This window comes from Mustelus asterias, chromosome 6, assembly GCF_964213995.1.
Source record: "Mustelus asterias chromosome 6, sMusAst1.hap1.1, whole genome shotgun sequence".
NCBI lineage: Eukaryota > Metazoa > Chordata > Chondrichthyes > Carcharhiniformes > Triakidae > Mustelus > Mustelus asterias.
This window is the reverse complement of record NC_135806.1, coordinates 95,415,251-95,434,386: the sequence shown is the minus strand read 5'-3', so window position 1 is coordinate 95,434,386 and position 19,136 is coordinate 95,415,251. Positions and strand designations below refer to the sequence as shown.

Genomic DNA, 19,136 nt, shown 5'->3' with positions numbered 1-19,136 from the left:
GGTATTCACAGGATGATACTCCGAAGGGATCACATACCGACCGTCAGCTCAACGAACATTATCACTAACTCTCTGACAGACATCTTCACATCTTCAACTGCTTATGTCCTCATCCTGTGTACCGCTCCACTCATTACCATACAAGATGAGCATATTTATCACCTGCCTTGGCATGCACCTTGCTCACACTCTTTTTGTCTAGGATATACTCTCATATAATAGGGAGGCACCCCAGACTGGGGGTGGAGTAGCCAAAGTTAAGGCCCTCATTCCTGATGAGGATTATGCCATCGCATTGTCTGGAGAGCACCAGGACCATGCCTGTGGCACTGGTGATGTTGGCAGTGCCCAACCAGGTGAGGATCTCCACCAGCTCAATCCTTGGACAACCAGATTGGGTGCATTGTCATGTCTTTCAGTTGCTGGCCATGCACTAATTATCCCTACTTTTATTTCACAGGCACTTATGGAAACTTATGCCAGGCCCTCATCTCCAGCAGCGAGGACACCTCTGATGAGGGACTAGAGGATTGGTCTGGCAATCACAACACCTTCCACTAGGGCTGTGAGACACTAGTGCTTGAGCAACCTTGGGATCACAATCTGGCGAGCACAGCATAGATTCTGGTTTAAAGCAATCTGTGGCAAGGACATTCAACACACTCTAAGGATTGCTGGGGACCAGGATTTTGCTGAGTCTGAGTCAAATGATGAGCCGCCTAACTCTTGTCATAAGTCAGTTGCTGGAAGCTGCAGTGACAATCCAGAGAACATCAGGAAGGGTTGTCAGCTGCATTCAATCGTAGAATGCCTACAGCGCAGAAGAAAGCCATTCGGCCCATTGAACCTGCACCGAAGACAATCTCACCCAGATCCTATCCCCATAACCCTATGTATTTATCCTGCAAATCCCCCGACACTAATGGGCAATTTAATATGGCCAATCCACCTAAGCCGCACATAGAACAAAGAAAATTACAGCACAGGAACAGGCCCTTAGGCCCTCCAAGCCTGCACCGACCATGCTGCCCGACTTGACTAAAACCCCCTACCCTTCCGGGGACCATATCCTTCTATTCCCATCCCATTCATGTACTTGTCAAGACACCCCTTAAAAGTCACTACCGTATCCGCTTCCACTACCTCCCCCGGCAACGAATTCCAGGCACCCACTACTCTGTGTAAAAAAAAAAAAAATCTGCCTCGTACATCTCCTTTAAACCTTGCCCCTCGCACCTTAAACCTATGCCCCCTAGTAATTGACTCTTCCACCTTGGGGGAAAAAGCTTCTGACTATCCACTCTGTCCGTGCCTCTCATAATCTTGTAGACTTCTATCAGGTCGCCCCTCAACCTCCGTCGCTCCAGTGAGAACAAATCAAGTTTCTCCAACCTCTCGTTATAGCTAATTCCCTCCATACCAACATCCTGGTAAATCTTTTCTGTACTCTATCCAAAGCCTCCACATTCTTCTGGTAGTATGGCGACCAGAATTGAACACTATATTCCAAGTGCGGCCTAACTAAGGTTCTATAAAGCTGCAACATGACTTGCCAATTTTTAAACTCAACACCCTGGCCGATGAAGGCAAGCATGCCGTATGCCTTCTTGACTACCTTCTCCACCTGCATTGCCACTTTCAGTGACCTGTGTCCCTGTACACCCAGATCCCTTTGCCTATCAATACTCTTAAGGGTTCTGCCATTTACTGTATATTTCCTATCTGTATTAGACCTTCCAAAATGCATTACCTCGCACTTGTCCGGATTAAACTCCATCTGCCATCTCTCCGCCCAAGTCTCCAACTGATCTATATCCTGCTGTATCCTCTGATGGTCCTCATCGCTATCTGCAAATCCACCAACCTTTGTGTCATCCGCAAACTTACTAACCAATCCAGTTACATCTTCCTCCAAATCATTTATATATATATATATATATATATATATATTACAAACAGCAACATGTTTGGACTCTTGGCATAAATCGGTTGCAGTAACAATCACGAGAACATCAGGAAGAGTTGTCAGTTGCATTCCTCCAATTTCAATGGATGATGGAGTCGGTGCACGTTTAGTTTGAGATAATAGCGTAGCATGCCATCGCACTGAGGCTGCTATGGAAACCTTGGTCCAGGGCATAGGTCTTGCATTGCACCAGGAACTGCACTTCATCGGTGGAGGCATTGGTGGCATCCATCAATAGCTACGCGAGAGGACAGGGTAACAAGCCTACACAATCTGAGTCCAGCTGCCCTTCTTCTCAAAGAGTCAGCCAGGACACCCATGGGGATGAGGAGCAGCAGTTAGTGAAGGTGTATTGTTCAAGAGAGATATGTTAATGATGGAGAAGGGACGTATATCCTGGAGCTCCATATATGCTCTGTCATGTGGCAGGATTTTCAATAGCTGAGCCCATACTTAATCTCTTGTCTGGCTTGCATGTTGCTGACTCACCAAGTGCACGTCTGTTCAGCTCATTAATAAGTGTGAGCACCTTTCCACCACAATTATTGCCCTGGTGCTCAAACCTGCAAACTAGAGAGATGAGTTAATGCATGAAAAATGGTCATATACCCTGGAACTCCATATACATGTCACTATCATTGAATTTCCCCACTGTCAGCGTTCTTGGGGTTACCATTGACCAGAAATGCAACTGTACTCACCACATAAACACAGGCTACAAGAGCAGGTCAGAGGTGAGGAATACTGTGGCGAATAACTCACTTCCTGATTCCCTAAAGCTTGTCTACCATCTACAAGGCACAAGTCAGGAGGATGATGGAATGCTCCCCACTTGAATGGATGGATGCAGCTCCACACAAAACTCTAGCTTGACACCATCCAGGACAAAGCAGCTCATTTGATTGGCAATACATCCACTCCCTCCACCATCAGGTCTCTTCTCCCTGGAGAGACGAAGGATGAGAGGTGACCTGATAGAGGTTTACAAGATGTTGAGAGGTCTGGATAGGGTAGACTCTCAGAGGCTATTTCCAAGGGCTGAAATGGTTGCTACGAGAGGACACAGGTTTAAGGTGCTGGGGGGTAGGTACAGAGGAGATGTCAGGGGTAAGTTTTTCACTCAGAGGGTGGTGGGTGAGTGGAATCGGCTGACGTCGGTGGTGGTGGAGGCAAACTCGTTGGGGTCTTTTAAGAGACTTCTGGATGAGTACATGGGATTTAATGGGATTGAGGGCTATAGATAGGCCTAGAGGTAGGGATATGATCAGCGCAACTTGTGGGCCGAAGGGCCTGTTTGTGCTGTGGCTTTCTATGTTCTATGTTCTATCAATGCACAGTGGCAGCAATGTATACTATCTACAAGATGCACTGCAGAAATTCACCAAAGATCCTTAGACAGCACCTTCCAAACCCATGACCACTTCCATCTGGAAGGACATGGGCAGCAAATACATGGGAACACCACCACTAGCAAGTTCCCCTCCAAACTGCTCACTATCCTGACTTGGAAACATATCACCGCTCCTTTGCAGTCACAGGGTCAAAATCTTGGAATTCTCTCCCTAATGGCATTGTGCGTCAACCCACAGCATATGGACTGCAGCGTTTCAAGAAGGCAGCTCACCACCACCTTCCCGGGGGCAATTAGGGATGGATAATAAATGCTGTGATGCCTATGTCCCAAAAAGTGGGGGGATTTTCAATCAAATTGCATCTGGATTGCAGCCACAGGACCTCATTGCAATGTAGGGATACAGCGCTGTGGTCTAAGTTCTGCATTGTGTCCCCTCACCTAAACACCTGCTGAGGACAGTAACGATGAATCCAAATGGTAATGTCTGGTGGTCAGTGGAGTCTTTGAAGATGCTTTAGAAACACATTTGGTAGCTTTTACTCCCTTCGGCATTTTCTAATGAGATGGGAGCAAGGATGTAGTGAGGCTTATGGGTGTCTTTTTTGTTATCAACAAAGCATGACCTTAAGGTCTTTGTGATGTCTTTAGCATTTTAGAGCTTGCCAGGGCTGGCATGAGGGCAGACTGTCTGTGTTAAAGAAGGAGGCATTTTAATGTTTGACAGACAAGTGTGTGAACTTTGCCATCCTCAGGTAATCAACATCCATAAAAGGTGAGGCTGAACACGGGCCAGCATCCTGAACTAAGTGCTGTATGTTAATGTGATTGAGAAGAGGGTGACATTGAGTGATCTCGAAATGGATTAACACCTGTGGAATGTCTTCATCTGCCTTGGCCCAAATGTGACCTATCACTATTGAGGCTAGAAAGAATGCATTGTGCTGATGCTGGAGCTGGATCTTCTTGAGGAGCTTGAGGATTGTAGAAAAGCTCTTGCCTTTAATAGCCTGCCATGGCAACTGGGATGCTGAAGAATCATTTGGAGAGGCAGCACCTTCTGATGCCAGGACACCCTCCTCCAGATAACACCTAATCTCTGCAAGGGCACATGCCCCTAAGTCGTCTTCATCCTTCAGAGGATCAAAACAATAGTGAGCAAGTACTGACCTGGATTGAAATGAGATGGGTAGGAACATCCAGCGGATCCATAGGAAGAGCCACTCGTGTAGAAGTTCAGAGCAATAGTAACTTTGAGCCACTGGCAATGGATGTCCTCTCAGTCCCCATGGCATCAACTCCTGTAGAATGTGGCAGATGTGAGCCACCAGAGCCCTGGACATGCAGTGGCATTGGTCACTTGCACTCGCTCATCTGCAGAAAATACATTCTGTACAAGCTCTATCTTGAGAGCCACCTGCGCACAATATTTCTGTGAGCCTAATCCTGTGCATTAGGAGAGGGCCCTGCTGCCCCTTGTTCATGGTAGTGAAGCTCCTCCTTTTGGTAAGCCTGGCACTGCTGTTGCAAACTTTCTCTCCTACCTGTAAGAGATTATATAGGCAACAATAAATTCCTCTTCCATGTTCCTGAAGGTGTCTCTGCAGCATCAATAAGAAAAAGACATGAGTTAGCATGAGCATCCAAAGGTCCTATATGTATTGATGACTACTGAGTGACTGTAGGTTCATGGGCTTATTTCCAGGGTCGGCACCTATTCACCACAAGAGATCCTGGGTAGCACAGGGTACATTTCAATGTGCTCCTCCCCACCCTACCACCTCTTTATGTGACTGACTGCGGTTACTTTGGCCAGACTTGGATGCACTGCTTTCACAGAGGTGCCAGGATCCTGCACTGTTTGAAATACACACGAGGTCTCGTAAGAATCTTTTCCCCATGGCAGATGTGTGTAAGACCAGAGAGCATAGGTTTAGGCTGAGGAGTAAGTGGTGTGAAGAGGATTTCTAAAAGGAACATTTTTTGTTCACCCAGAGGGTGGTGGAAATATGGAACGTGCTGTCTGAAGGATGGTGGAGGCAGATACACTTAAGAAGCATCTGGATGAGCATTTAAATTGCCACAGCATAGTAGGCTATGAACCCAAGTGCTAGTATTTGTGATTTGTATAGATTGGTGTTTGATGGTCAATATAGACATGGTGGGCCAAAGAGCCTGTTTCTGTGCTCTAAGACTCGTATAGTGAGGAATTGACATTATTTGAGGGGGTCTGAGACTTCTCATCTGTAAACCTGTCAGCGCCAAAATTTTGAGCTCTGCTTTTAATACACACCTGCAGCTTGACCACTTGTTCAATTGACCCTGGCCTCCTTATTACTCTGCACGCTAGGAACAAGGCATTAATGCAAGAAGATCGATTGACAGCACGATGGCACAATGGTTAGTACTATCCCCTCACTGCGCCAGGTCAGGTTCGATTCCCGGCTTGGGTCACTGTCTGTGCGGAGTCTGCACGTTCTCCCTGTGTCTGCGTGGGTTTCCTCCCACGGTCCGAAAAACGTGCTGGTTAGGTCCTTGGCCATGCTAAATTCTCCCACAGTGTAGCCGATCAGGTGCCGGAATGTGATGACTAGGGTATTTTCACAGTAACTTTATTGCAGTGTTAATGTAAGTCTCCTTTGACACTGATAAATAAACTTCAGTGCCATTATTCGCAATTGGTCTTGCATTAATGTGCTTCATTACTTCACTCTCCTGATCCCCTCCATTATCATTGAAAGTCTTCTAACATGCCTCAATTGTGCTTCCCTCATCATTTGGAAATACATCTCATGAAACTTTCTGCTGCCATCTGCCATGACAGCCACCACAGATAGTGGAAAAGCCCTCTCAGCATCTATCTATCAAGTAGCCTCTCATCACGGAACAACCCCCTCATGCCAGGTATCAATTTTGTAAACGGCCTCCACTGCATGTATATCCTTCCTCTAAATATAGAGACACACGTTCCAGATGTGATCTTACCAAAGCCTTGTAAAATTTTATTCCTGTACCCCAGTGCCTTTGCAATAGGGGCCCAAATGCAATTAACTGCTGTACCATCTCTAATGGAATTAAGAATTTAGTGCATGTTGGAGTTTGACAATCAAAGCAAAATTGCAAGCCTGTTAAGACTATTTAGTGTATTAACATGTGCCATTTAACCTTTTGACAGAACTGTTGAACATTTCAGTTTCAAAATGTTGAATGTTTAAGAACCCCTTGTTATTGTAGTATTGGGGATAGGGAGAAACGTAGGATAACTTCCCCTTTTCTCATCTCATGGCTGACCCGCAACACAAAAATGTTTTAACTCCTCTTAGTGTAAAGAGCAGGCACAGACAGCTTTCTTGTAAGTCTAAGTCAAGAAGGGATAAAGGTTTTTATCCTCGATACCCGAAATGTAAATGTGAGATACAGGCACTCGCACGCATGATCATTTCTAAAGGTGTAACTACACCACATGGCCTGCAGTGGTTTACCATCACCCTCTTGAGGACAATCAGGGATAGGAAAAATTGCTGGCTTAGCGCAGCCCACAGCTTGTGAAAGAATAAATTTAAAACTTAGATTACTAACAGAGTGAGAAGATTATTTACACAGCCCTTAAGTTGAGGGTTCAAATGTTGGAGGCCTGATGAATTCTCTCTTGGTTACTATAAACAGTGGAAGTTTTTAGCTGATGGTTGTTTCAAGCAAAATTGTGGCCATGCTCCTGTAGTGAAGACCTATAATCTTGCAAGCAAACATCTCCACTTTTGAGGCAAGGTCTGATATCGCGAGGGGGATAGAATATAAAAGCAGGGATGTCTTGATGCACCTGTACAGGGCATTGGTGAGGCCGCAGCTGGAATACTGTGTGCAGTATTGGTCCCCTTATATGAGGAAGGATATATTGGCATTGGAGGGAGTGCAGAGAAGGTTCACCAGGTTGATACCGGAGATGAGGGGTTTGGATTATGAGGAGAGGCTGAGGAGATTGGGTTTGTACTCGGAGTTTAGAAGGATGAGGGGGGATCTTATGGAGACTTATAAGATAATGCGGGGGCTGGATAGGGTGGAGGCGGAGAGATTCTTTCCACTTAGTAAGGAAGTTAAAACTAGAGGACACAGCCTCAAAATGAAGGGGGGTCGGTTTAAGACAGAGTTGAGGGGGAACTTCTTCTCCCAGAGGGTGGTGAATCTCTGGAATTCTCTGCCCACTGAGGTGGTGGAGGCTACCTCGCTGAATATGTTTAAAGCGCGGATGGATGGATTCCTGATCGGTAAGGGAATTAAGGGTTATGGGGATCAGGCGGGTAAGTGGTACTGATCCACGTCAGATCAGCCATGATCTTATTGAATGGCGGGAGAGGCTCGAGGGGCTAGATGGCCTACTCCTGCTCCTATTTCTTATGTTCTTAAATCCTAGGTGTTCATGTGTGCAAAAAGTACTGCCAACTGCAGAAACTTAAGTTCTAGGTTTCAAAGCTCAAGCAGCAGCTGGAATCAATGTGGTTCATTCACAAGACTAAGGGCTAGATGAATAGCACCTTCAGGGAGGTGGTCACACCACAGCTTAAGGTCCTAGAGGCAGAAAGGGGATAACTGACTGCTAGTCAGTCCAGGAGAACCAGGCAGATGGTGCAAGAGTCCTGAGTCCCACGCACACATCAATTTTCCGTTTTGGAAACTGGTGCAAACACTTTCCTTAAGAGTGCAGTCCAAGCCAAGTTTGTGGCGTCTTGCTGTGCAGAAGGAGAAGAAGAAGAAGGGAAGAGCAATAGTGATAGGGGATTCATTAGTTAGCAGAATTGGCAAGTATTTCTGTGACTGTAGACATGACTCCAGGATGATATGTTGGTTCTCTAGTGCAAAGGTTAAGGATGTCACATTATTCTGGGGGAGGATGAAAAGCCAGAGGTTGTGGTCCACACTAGCACCAATAACTTGGATAGGAAGGGAGCTGTGGTCCCACAATCAGAATTTGGGTAGCTAGGTAGAAAATTAGCAAGCAGGACCTCATAAGGATTTGGTACTGGGAAATGAACCGGGCCAAGTGTTAGATTTGGTTGTGGGAGAGCAATTTGGAGATAGTGACCACAATTCGGTGTCTTTTGTTATTGCAATGGAGAGGGATAGGGCCGTACGGCAGGGCAAGGTTTACAATTGGGGGAGGGGTAATTATGATGCGATTAGGCAAGAATTAGGGGGCATAAGTTGGGAACAGAAACTGTCAGAGAAAGGAACTAATGAAAAGTGGAACTTTTTCAAGGAACAAATACTGGATGTCCTTGATAGGTATGTTCCTGTCAGGCAGGGATGAAATGGCCGAGTGAGGGAACCATGGTTCACAAAAGAGGTGGAATGTCTTGTGAAAAGGAAGAGGGAAGCTTATGTAGGGATGAGGAAACAAGGTTCAGATGGCTCGATTGAGGGTTACAAGTTAGCAAGGAATTAGCTGAAAAAGGGGCTTAGGAGAGCTAGGAGGGGACATGAGAAGTCCTTGGCGGGTCGGATCAAGGAAAACCCCAAGGCTTTTTACTCTTATGTGAGGAATAAAAGAATGACCAGGGTGAGGTTAGGGCCGGTCAAGGACAGTGGTGGGAACTTGTGTATGGAATCAGTAGAGATAGGCGAGGTGATGAATGAATACTTTTCTTCAGTGTTCACCAAGGAGAGGGGCCATGTTTTTGAGGAAGAGAAGGTGTTACAGGCTAATAGGCTGGAGGAAATAGATGTTCGGAGGGAGGATGTCTTGGCAGTTTTGAATAAACTGAAGGTCGATAAGTCCCCTGGGCCTGATGAAATGTATCCTAGGATTCTGTGGGAGGCAAGGGATGAGATTGCAGAGCCTTTGGCGTTGATCTTTGGGTCCTCGCTGTCCACGGGGATGGTGCCAGAGGACTGGAGAATGGCGAATGTTGTTCCTCTGTTTAAGAAAGGGAATAGAAATGACCCTGGTAATTATAGACCGGTTAGTCTTACTTCGGTGGTTGGTAAATTGATGGAAAGGGTCCTTAGGGATGGGATTTACGACCATTTAGAAAGATGCGGATTAATCCGAGATAGTCAGCACGGATTCGTGAAGGGCAAGTCGTGCCTCACAAATTTGATAGAATTTTTTGAGGAGGTAACTAAGTGTGTTGATGAAGGTAGAGCAGTTGATGTCATATACATGGATTTTAGTAAGGCGTTTGATAAGGTCCCCCATGGTCGGCTTATGATGAAAGTGAGGAGGTGTGGGATAGAGGGAAAGTTGGCCGATTGGATAGGTAACTGGCTGTCTGACCGAAGACAGAGGGTGGTGGTCGATGGAAAATTTTCGGATTGGAGGCAGGTTGCTAGCGGTGTGCCGCAGGGATCAGTGCTTGGTCCTCTGCTCTTTGTGATTTTTATTAATGACTTAGAGGAGGGGGCTGAAGGGTGGATCAGTAAATTTGCTGATGACACCAAGATTGGTGGAGTAGTGGATGAGGTGGAGGGCTGTTGTAGGCTGCAAAGAGACATAGATAGGATGCAAAGCTGGGCTGAAAAATGGCAAATGGAGTTTAACCCTGATAAATGTGAGGTGATTCATTTTGGTAGGACTAATTTAAATGTGGATTACAGGGTCAAAGGTAGGGTTCTGAAGACTGTGGAGGAACAGAGAGATCTTGGGGTCCATATCCACAGATCTCTAAAGGTTGCCAGTCAAGTGGATAGGGCTGTGAAGAAGGCCTATAGTGTGTTAGCTTTTATTAACAGGGGGTTGGAGTTTAAGAGCCGTGGGGTTATGCTGCAACTGTACAGGACCTTGGTGAGACCACATTTGGAATATTGTGTGCAGTTCTGGTCACCTCACTATAAGAAGGATGTGGAAGCGCTGGAAAGAGTGCAGAGGAGATTTACCAGGATGCTGCCTGGTTTGGAGGGTAGGTCATATGAGGAAAGGTTGAGGGAGCTAGGGCTGTTCTCTCTGGAGCGGAGGAGGCTGAGGGGAGACTTAATAGAGGTGTATAAAATGATGAAGGGGATAGATAGAGTGAACGTTCAAAGACTATTTCCTCGGGTGGATGGAGCTATTACAAGGGGGCATAACTATAGGGTTCGTGGTGGGAGATACAGGACGGATATCAGAGGTAGGTTCTTTACGCAGAGAGTGGTTGGGGTGTGGAATGGACTGCCTGCAGTGATAGTGGAGTCAGACACTTTAGAAACATTTAAGCGGTTATTGGATAGGCACATGGAGCACACCAGGATGATAGGGAGTGGGATAGCTTGATCTTGGTTTCAGATAAAGCTCGGCACAACATCGTGGGCCGAAGGGCCTGTTCTGTGCTGTACTGTTCTATGTTCTATGTTAAGTAGTAATCTCCCAATTATCCCCAGTACCGCATGCAAGAGACTGCACGGTAGCACAGTGGTTAGCACTGCTGCTTCACAGCTCCAGGGATCTGGGTTCGATTCCTGGCTTGGTTCACTGCCTGTGTGGAGTTTGCACATTCTCCTCGTGTCTGCATGGGTTTCCTCCGGGTGCTCCGGTTTCCTCCCACAGTCCAAAGATGTGCGGGTTAGGTTGATTGGCCATGCTAAAATTGCTCCTTAGTGTCCTGAAATGTGTAGATTAGAGGGATTAGCGGGTAAAATATATGGGGATATTGGGGTGGGGCCTGAGTGGGATTGTGGGCGGTGCAGACTTGATGGGCCAAATGGCCTCTTTCTGCACTGTAAGGTTTCTATGATTCTATGAGAATTCAGAAATATGATGATAAGGCAGATAATGTATGGCTGGAAAGATGGTGCAAGAGAGTAGGAAGGGTGGGGTGACCTTTAGCTTCCTGGGGCACTGGGACAGGCTCTGGGGAAGATGGCACCTAAACAAGTCAGACAGATTGGCTGAATAGAGCTGGGACTCAATTCCTTGCAAGCCATTTGCTTGTACTGTTGGGAGGGCTTTAAATTAGCTCTGCTGGGGTGTAGGAACCAAGAGAGAATATTAGAGAGAAATACTGTGCGAGAGAGATAGCACTAGTATAGAGAACAGTAAGTTAATAGGTGAAGTCTGAGTAAGGGAGAAATTAATTAACTGGTGGAGAGCTGACGTCAATGGGGCAAGAACGAGCTGGTCCGGTTGACTGGAACTGCAAGGCATTTGTTCTTAGAGGAAATAAAGAAATTGGAGAATAAGAAAAGTTGCATTCCAACATTTCCCAACAGTTTGGTCTAGTGCAGTGGTTGTCTGAACTGGAGACTAGATCACTGTTGTGTCTCCAACTCAATGACTCTGCAGAGAGAAGCTGCTGCTATGGTAATCATGGGAAGTTGAGTGAAATTATATGACTGTGAGCAATTTTCTGAAAGCAAATGCTGGACATTTGCAATAGCCTAATTTTTTTTGTACTTGATGCAACTCAACACGAGTGGGAAATACAGTAAGCATGTGACATGCTACAGAACAAACTTCACTAAGCTCAGTGTGGTTCAAGTGAGATTTCAGAAGACTTGCATTGTAGAAAAAAATGTTACTAAGAAGGAAAAGTCAAATCAATTGCAACTTCCATTAAATACAGAAATTCTGTTCCAACATTTGTCATGTACACCATTAAATCATTGCAATGTGTAATTAAGATTTTTCTGTAATCTATATTGGTTAAGGAATTTCTCTAGATTTGTTTCACATATAGTTCAACTACACAGAGAGGTTTGATCTTCGTATCTGTAAGAGTGCGATACCAGCCCTGCATTATACTCCCAGCAACACCTCACACTGAGCTTGCGGGTAGAAAGCTTCAAACCGATCCATCTGTAAAATACAGTTGCCATATGATGCTTGAAGATACATTGGCATATTATGGTGTTTATTTCCCCTCTAGGAAAATGCACTGTAGTAAGCCCCTTCACCTCTGTGTGCAGTTCCCTTGATGTCTCCCTGACCTAGTAACACTTGCCTTTATTAAAACCTCCAGCTATGGTGATAATGCTGTAAAAATTTGATTTTAAACAGTTCTTCAATCTAAGGTCCTCTCCTGCCCCCTGTTGGCTGTTTTGGATTTGGTATATTGCATCAAGCTGATCATCTGAATTCCTTTGCTCAACCATCCATTCATAGTATTATGCATTTATCCTTTAGTCATAAAAGAAGTTCTATAATCCCGCAGGTGTTTTATTTATCTGTAAAGCAAGCCAACTGACATATTAAGCCAGTACCTAGCCTCATTCCAATTGGTCCCCATCATGAATGCCAATATCTTATCAAGTCCTGCTTCTCAATGGGAAATGGTGACAGATGTGTATTTTCCAGACCATTTAAAAAAAATAGGCAGTGGTTGTTTTTGTTGCCTCATGGGATGGGATCAACTGGTGTTTGTATTCATCAAGTTCTGCTGGCAATTATACAGAGTGCAAATAGTATTATCTGCATCTTTTACATTCTGATTATTGACAATACCATGACAAGGACTAGATCTGTTTGCTCAGTTTTTAATGCAGTTGCACTATGGGCTTGTACATTTCAAGCTGCTTGTTTCTCTATGATAGAAATAGCAACAAAGTTTTGCTAAATTCTTTATTCTCTTTCTTTAGGATTTTAAATAAGTTGTTAAAAATAGTAATGGAGGAGTGCACTGCTATTATTTCTAATTCAATTGTGTGACTTCATAATACTTTTTTTTTAAATGACAAGCATTTTTACATCCTTTCAAAAATCCTAACAAAGGATAAAAGCTTTGTTTTCAACCTCATGGAATCTTCTCTCTACTCTTCATTCTCCCTCTTTGTGAGCCCCTGCTCCCCTGTCCTCCCAAGGCATTCCATTGATTTCACGCTAAGGCAGCCAGTGTGGCACTGTTGGTTGTGATCTGATTTTATGCTAGCTGGATTAAAACTAAGACATTTGCATTTTATTTTCCTGGAGCATTTCCAGGTTAAATGTGGCATGTTGGATAATCAGTATTTGACTACAATGGAGAATATTTTGTGAAACACTGAGGAGGATTGGACACTGGGATGTTCAAGAAGGGTGCTCAGTACTGTCAGTCAATTTCAACAATCAGAATGCTGAAGAAATTAATAATGAGCAATAATGTATTTTTATGCAAATAACCAAGCAAATGGACAGCATTGCTTCAGGACAGAAGATTTCCCCATACCTTTTGACGAGGTGATGCCCTAATTTGAAGGGGCAAGCCTCTTGTTATTTAATGAGAGATTGCTTTGTAAAGCAATGTTTCATGAATTCCTGTGGTCTTTGAGTTTTGCTGGCCTAAACTAAGAATAAAGTTACAGAGGATAAACGAGATACTGAGAAAGAGGGCAGGATTTTGAAAAGGAGATTCAATTAAGTTTGCCACTGGTCTCGCTTTATGGCAAATAATCTTATTATAGATTATTATCAAAAGTAAAAGGCCATTTGCCAGGATGGCAGTGTTATTGTAACTGGACTAAACCTAGTGACTCTGGGGACCCAGGTTCGAATCCCATCATGGCAAATGATGAGATTTGAATTCAGTAAAAATCTGAAATTAAAAGGATGACTATGAAACCATTGTTGATTGTCATCTGGTTCACTAATATCCTTTTTAGGGAAGGAAATCTGATATCCTTATCTACTCTGGCCAACATGTGATTCCAGACCCACAGCAACGCAGTTAACCCTTAAATGCCACTCAGTTCAAGGGCAATTAGGGATGAGCAATGTTAAATGCTGGCAGAGCCAGTGACGACCTCATCCTGTGATTCAATTTTTTTTAAAACTTATTCCATGGTTGGATTGCTTCATTGTATGTTGTGCAAGCTGTCACTTCTCTGGAAACTGAGATTAAGTTATTGGGTACACTTACTGTCAAAAACTCATTCTTGAGGCTGTCCAGACATAGAGACACTACACAACCAACTCCTCCCTTTTGAGAATGTATAGATTATGTAAACAAAATAGCAACCAGGTTTGAAGATTAAGGTTAGACTTAGGACAGGTACGGATTTCCAGAAATAATAATTGAACTCAAGAAATTAAATTGCTAACTAGAAAACAACTTTAATGCCTGTTAGATTTAAATTAAGATTTCAGAAATTATTTTTAAAAGAAATTTGGATTCTGTATATAGTTTGCACTATAAATTATGAATACCATGAATGATGCTCTCTTCATTGGCCACTCCATTTGTCAATAAACTGCCACTGAGTCAGGACAAATCACTTCGCATGAATGCAAAAAAGCAAGTGTATTGTGCATACAAAATAAAATATTAGAAATTTATGGAATCGAATAGTTTTTACACTTGCATAAATATGCCTGTTTCACTGAGTTTTTTTTCAGGGGCTAATATATCTATGTTGCAGGAAACAAGCATTTGATGTTGCTTTGCTTTAAGATTCATATGACTGATGTGGAAAATTCCACAAAGATTGATCACTAAATTTATTAAATTACATAGTAGCCTTGGACTGTGTGAAGCATTGGACGCTGGGTTTCACGTGTCTGGACTTAATTTTGTTCCTGGACTTCTCTTGAATTTTTCTGGACTTGAGTTCCAACCTTGTAAATTTCACTTTCATCTTAGCCGAATTTGCAGGTTATTCATACTGAGTTTTGCATCACTGCAAAGCAATTTTGGCTTTGCAGATGCACAAACTATGCAGCATAACAGAAACCAAGCTGGTGTCAATGCAATTTGTTGGCTTGGGCTCCACCATATGAAGGTAATCATGCCTTTGCTAAAAATTTCAATATACTGCAACTGATGTGAAGTTAATTTTTAAACTAAAGATCTCACAGGACTGTTTTCGAATTTGGCAGTTGATAGAATGTCATCACGTGCTTGAAATGTAACTGACGGATTATTTTCCTTTTTGATGTCACCCAGACTCTTGAGTATACATTGGTTTGTTCTAATTTGAGGGCACACACACAATTGGTATAACTTAAGTGTCGCTGGCTCATCCTGCTCATAGATACAGTTCTCAAACCAGACCTGCATTATTTATGTAGTTTCACTTTCACTTTGTTCAATATTTTTTATTTTAAACTTGTACATTATAACTAGATTCAAGGGACCAAAGGAATGGTTGCTAAATTTGCTGGTGACAAAAAGATAGGTAGGAAAGTAAGTTGTGGGAAAGACAACGTTGCCATCCCAGGTGACCATAGGCTGTTCTCCCCTTTTGAGGGGGAGAGCTGACTGGTGGTTTTTTTAACCTGAGGGTCACCACACAGGCAATGGGAAAGGTTGAGAAGGCGGGCCTTTGAGAGTAGCCTTAGCCAGTATGGGAATTGAATTCGCACTATTGGCATCACTCTACATCTCAAACCAACCGTTAAGCTAACTGATATCCTTGAAAAAGACATAACGATGCTACAAATGGATATAGATAGATTAAGTGAATGGGCAAAGATCCGGCAAATGGAGTATAATGTGGGAAAATGGAAAAATGCCCATTTTAGCAGGAAGAATAAAAGAAACATACGATCTAAATGGTAAGTGATTGCAGAGAGACTCTGGGGGGGGGAGTGGATCTGGGTGTCCTACTGCATGAATCTCAAAAGGCTAGTATACAGGTACAATAACTAATTAGAAAAGTAAGAGAATGCTATTGTTGTTTGCGAGGGAATTGAATATAAATATAGAAAGACCGTTATATAGGATGCTGGTGAGACCACATCTTGAATACTGTGGACAGTATTGGTCTATTTAGAGATGATTTACTAGACTAATACCTGGAATGGGCAGGTTGTCTTATGAGGAAAGGTTGGACAGGCTGTGCTTGTATCCACTGGAGTTTACAAGGTAAGAGGTAAATTGATTGAAAGAAGACCCTGAGGAGTCTTGAAAGGGTGGTTGTGGAAAGAATGTTTTCTCTGAGGGTCATTTTAAAAGTGGTGGAAGCAGAGTCTTTGAATATTTTTAAGGCAGAAGTAGGTAGATTCCGGAGAAGCACAGGTTATTGGAGGATAGCTGGGAATGTGGAGTTGAGGACAGCCATGATCTTATTGAGTGGTGGAAGTGGCCTACTCCTGCTCCTAGTTCATATGAATGGCAGATTGTAATCCATTTTTAAGCTTTGAGATGTAGATTTAGCTTGCAGGAAATTAGAACCTCAACTGAGGTAGCAACAATTTGAGGCTTCTTGTGGCAAACTTTCATTACCTTTCATAGTTTTGTAGGACATTTTCAGAATAGTAGCAGTAAGATTGATATAACTGAAATGGTGGCCATAGTTTACACATACAATACTTCAAAAATGCCTCATTAGCTGTAAAGCCAAGTCCAGTGGTCATGAAAAGTCCAAAATAAATGCAAGTCTTCCCCCCCATTAATGCATTAATCTTTATTTTATATTGAGATTTTGTAATTTAAAATATCTTGTATTCTAAATATTAATGGTACTTTATTGTGGATGATTCACATAGATATTTACTGCAGATAGAATTGGTTTTAAAGCAGCACACTTCCCTAGGCAGTCAGAGTATAAGTTAATTGTGTCAGCATTAGTTACTGCCTAAAGTGGTTATAGATGAGCCCCAAGGTGAAAAGAGAACAGCTGTTTTAGTCACTCATGTGCAAATGTCATTAGTATTAATATATGTCATTGTTCCTACAGGAGCTGCTTTGTTACAACATCAAGACTACCTAGGAAAAACACCCCTAGATTACATTGATCGTCCAAAGGTAAAGGAAGATCTTTGTGCCGTTGCTGAAGTCCAATCGGAGGAGATTACTGAGGGGCAATTTGGAAATTTGAACAAAGACATCAATCCTACTGAAATTGAGCCCAGTGCTTATCTTTGGTCTATGCTTCTTAAGAACTATATTGAAAATCATAATTTGCCCTTGATCTGTCATGTTGTGAATGACTCATCTTTAACTATTCAGGTTTTAGATAAAAATAGGTTTGAGAACCTGGTAAATTCCTTTCCTGACCAGCTGATGGTGCAGTATGCTGAAGATTTAAAAGCATACAAGGAACTTCCAAAGTATATCCAGCAAGTGTTTGATAATCTGAGAAGTAGGTCTCTGATACTTGGAGCGCATACACAGTTGGTCCTCCTGCACGTGGAATCAGTGCTTATTAATTCTTAATCACTCCAAATGGCAACAATAAATTGCTCATCTTGTTCTGAAGTGAAAATGCTGCTCAGAACTACCATAAATGCAAATTGAAACTATCATTGAAGTGTTTACCCATAGGAGAAAATTGAAATTGTTTGCAATTGCAATTCCTGTTTTCGGTATAATTTGCAGAATAATTATTTTCAGGATAATCTTGAGATTCTGTTCTTGCTAATTATTCACCACAACAAAGCTGTACAGAATGTATTATATGATTGTTATTGGTGTCTATATTTTGTAAAATATGCTTTTTGTAAAAGCAAACATACCATTGACCTTGTTCTTAACTGACATTTTCTTTTGAATTTGATTACATGGACATACTCAAATTTGTCATGTTTTACATTTTGTGCATGCAATGAGGTCTAAATTATTTTACTGCGTCTTTTTGCACAGTTGTAACTTCATATATATTTTGATTAAATTGCTCTGTTCAAATACTAACTTTTGCATCTGTAAGTACAAAAGATGGAATCTGAAAACAGTTTTTGAGACTAATAAACTTGAAGATTTTGTTTCTAAATTCACTGGGGAATGGGTTCCATTGTTTGGAAGTCGAAAGAATGATAGGATGCGTCAAATTAGAATACTAGGCAGTGCTCAAGAAGGCGATAGTTCCATATTAAATAGGAGGAGACTGAGAGGAAATAGTAAGTAGGTGATCTCTAAATTAGGGTTACTGTGCTTGTATGTAAATGCATGGAGTGTAGTTTAAAATAAGATTGGTGAGTTACAGGCACAGCTTCCACACGTGGAAATATGTGGTTATAACAAAACTGGCTCAAAGAAGGGCAAGCCTGGGTGTTAAATATTCATGGAAACCAGGTGGTTTAGGAAAGGGGGAGGGATGGCAATATTGATTTAAGGGGAGCATTGAATGCTGCAGAGAGAGGATGTCCCACAGGGATCAAGGACAAAATCTATTTGGCTAAGAACCAATGGAACAGAAAAGAACAAAGAACAATACAGCACAGGAACAGGCCCTTCGGCCCTCCAAGCCCGCGCCGCTCCCCGGTCCAGGATTGAATCCTGAATCCAGGATCCCCGCCCAATTTTCCAGCCTATCTACATACCAATATCCTATCCACCGAGCTGTCCCTCACAGCTACGATGCTTTGTTCATTACAACCTATTAACTTACCCCCACCCCCCCATTCCAGACCATGTGATCTCCAGGGAGAGGCGAAAACCCAGAGTGAAAAACCCCAGGGCCAATATGGGGAAAAAAAAATCTGGGAAATTCCTCTCCGACCCCCTGAGGCGATCGAAACGAGTCCAGGAGATCACAATGGCCCCGATCGGAAAATGCTTCCCAACCCTAGTCATTTCCACTTCCACGAACACCATATGAATTCCCTGCCCCCAAGACAGGTTCCCAACTATCCGCAGTCTCACTCTGTACTGGCACCAGCAAGATGATCGTAGAATGAAGCCTTGAAACGAGAAACCAGGAACAATTAGCCCGCGCCGCTCCCTGGTCCAAACTAGACCACTCTTTTGTATCCCTCCATTCCCACTCCGTTCATATAGCTGTCTAGATAAGTCTTAAACGTTCCCAGTGTGTCCGCCTCCACCACCTTGCCCGGCAACACATTCCAGGCCCCCACGACCCTCTGTGTGAAATATGTCCTTCTGATATCTGTGTTAAACCTCCCCCCCTTCACCTTGAACCTATGACCCCTCGTGAACGTCACCACCGACCCGGGGAAAAGCTTCCCACCGTTCACCCTATCTATGCCTTTCATAATTTTAT

General features: G+C 43.2%; 1 protein-coding gene across 6 annotated transcripts in view; it reads left to right on the top strand.

Annotated features, from left to right (window-relative positions):
- slf1 (SMC5/6 complex localization factor 1) overlaps positions 1-17,909 on the top strand; it is a 69,422-nt gene extending 51,513 nt beyond the window's left edge. For 3 of the 6 annotated variants that reach the window (XM_078214779.1, XM_078214780.1, XM_078214782.1), the window contains one exon: positions 16,875-17,909. In XM_078214779.1, the coding sequence (XP_078070905.1) occupies positions 16,875-17,353 (479 nt within the window). In that variant the 3' untranslated portion in view covers positions 17,354-17,909. Of the gene's footprint in view, positions 1-460; positions 1,786-4,072; positions 5,994-16,874 lie in introns of those variants that run through there. The other 3 variants (XM_078214781.1, XM_078214785.1, XM_078214783.1) reach the window with 3 other exon arrangements.
- Positions 17,910-19,136: the final 1,227 nt, after the last annotated feature.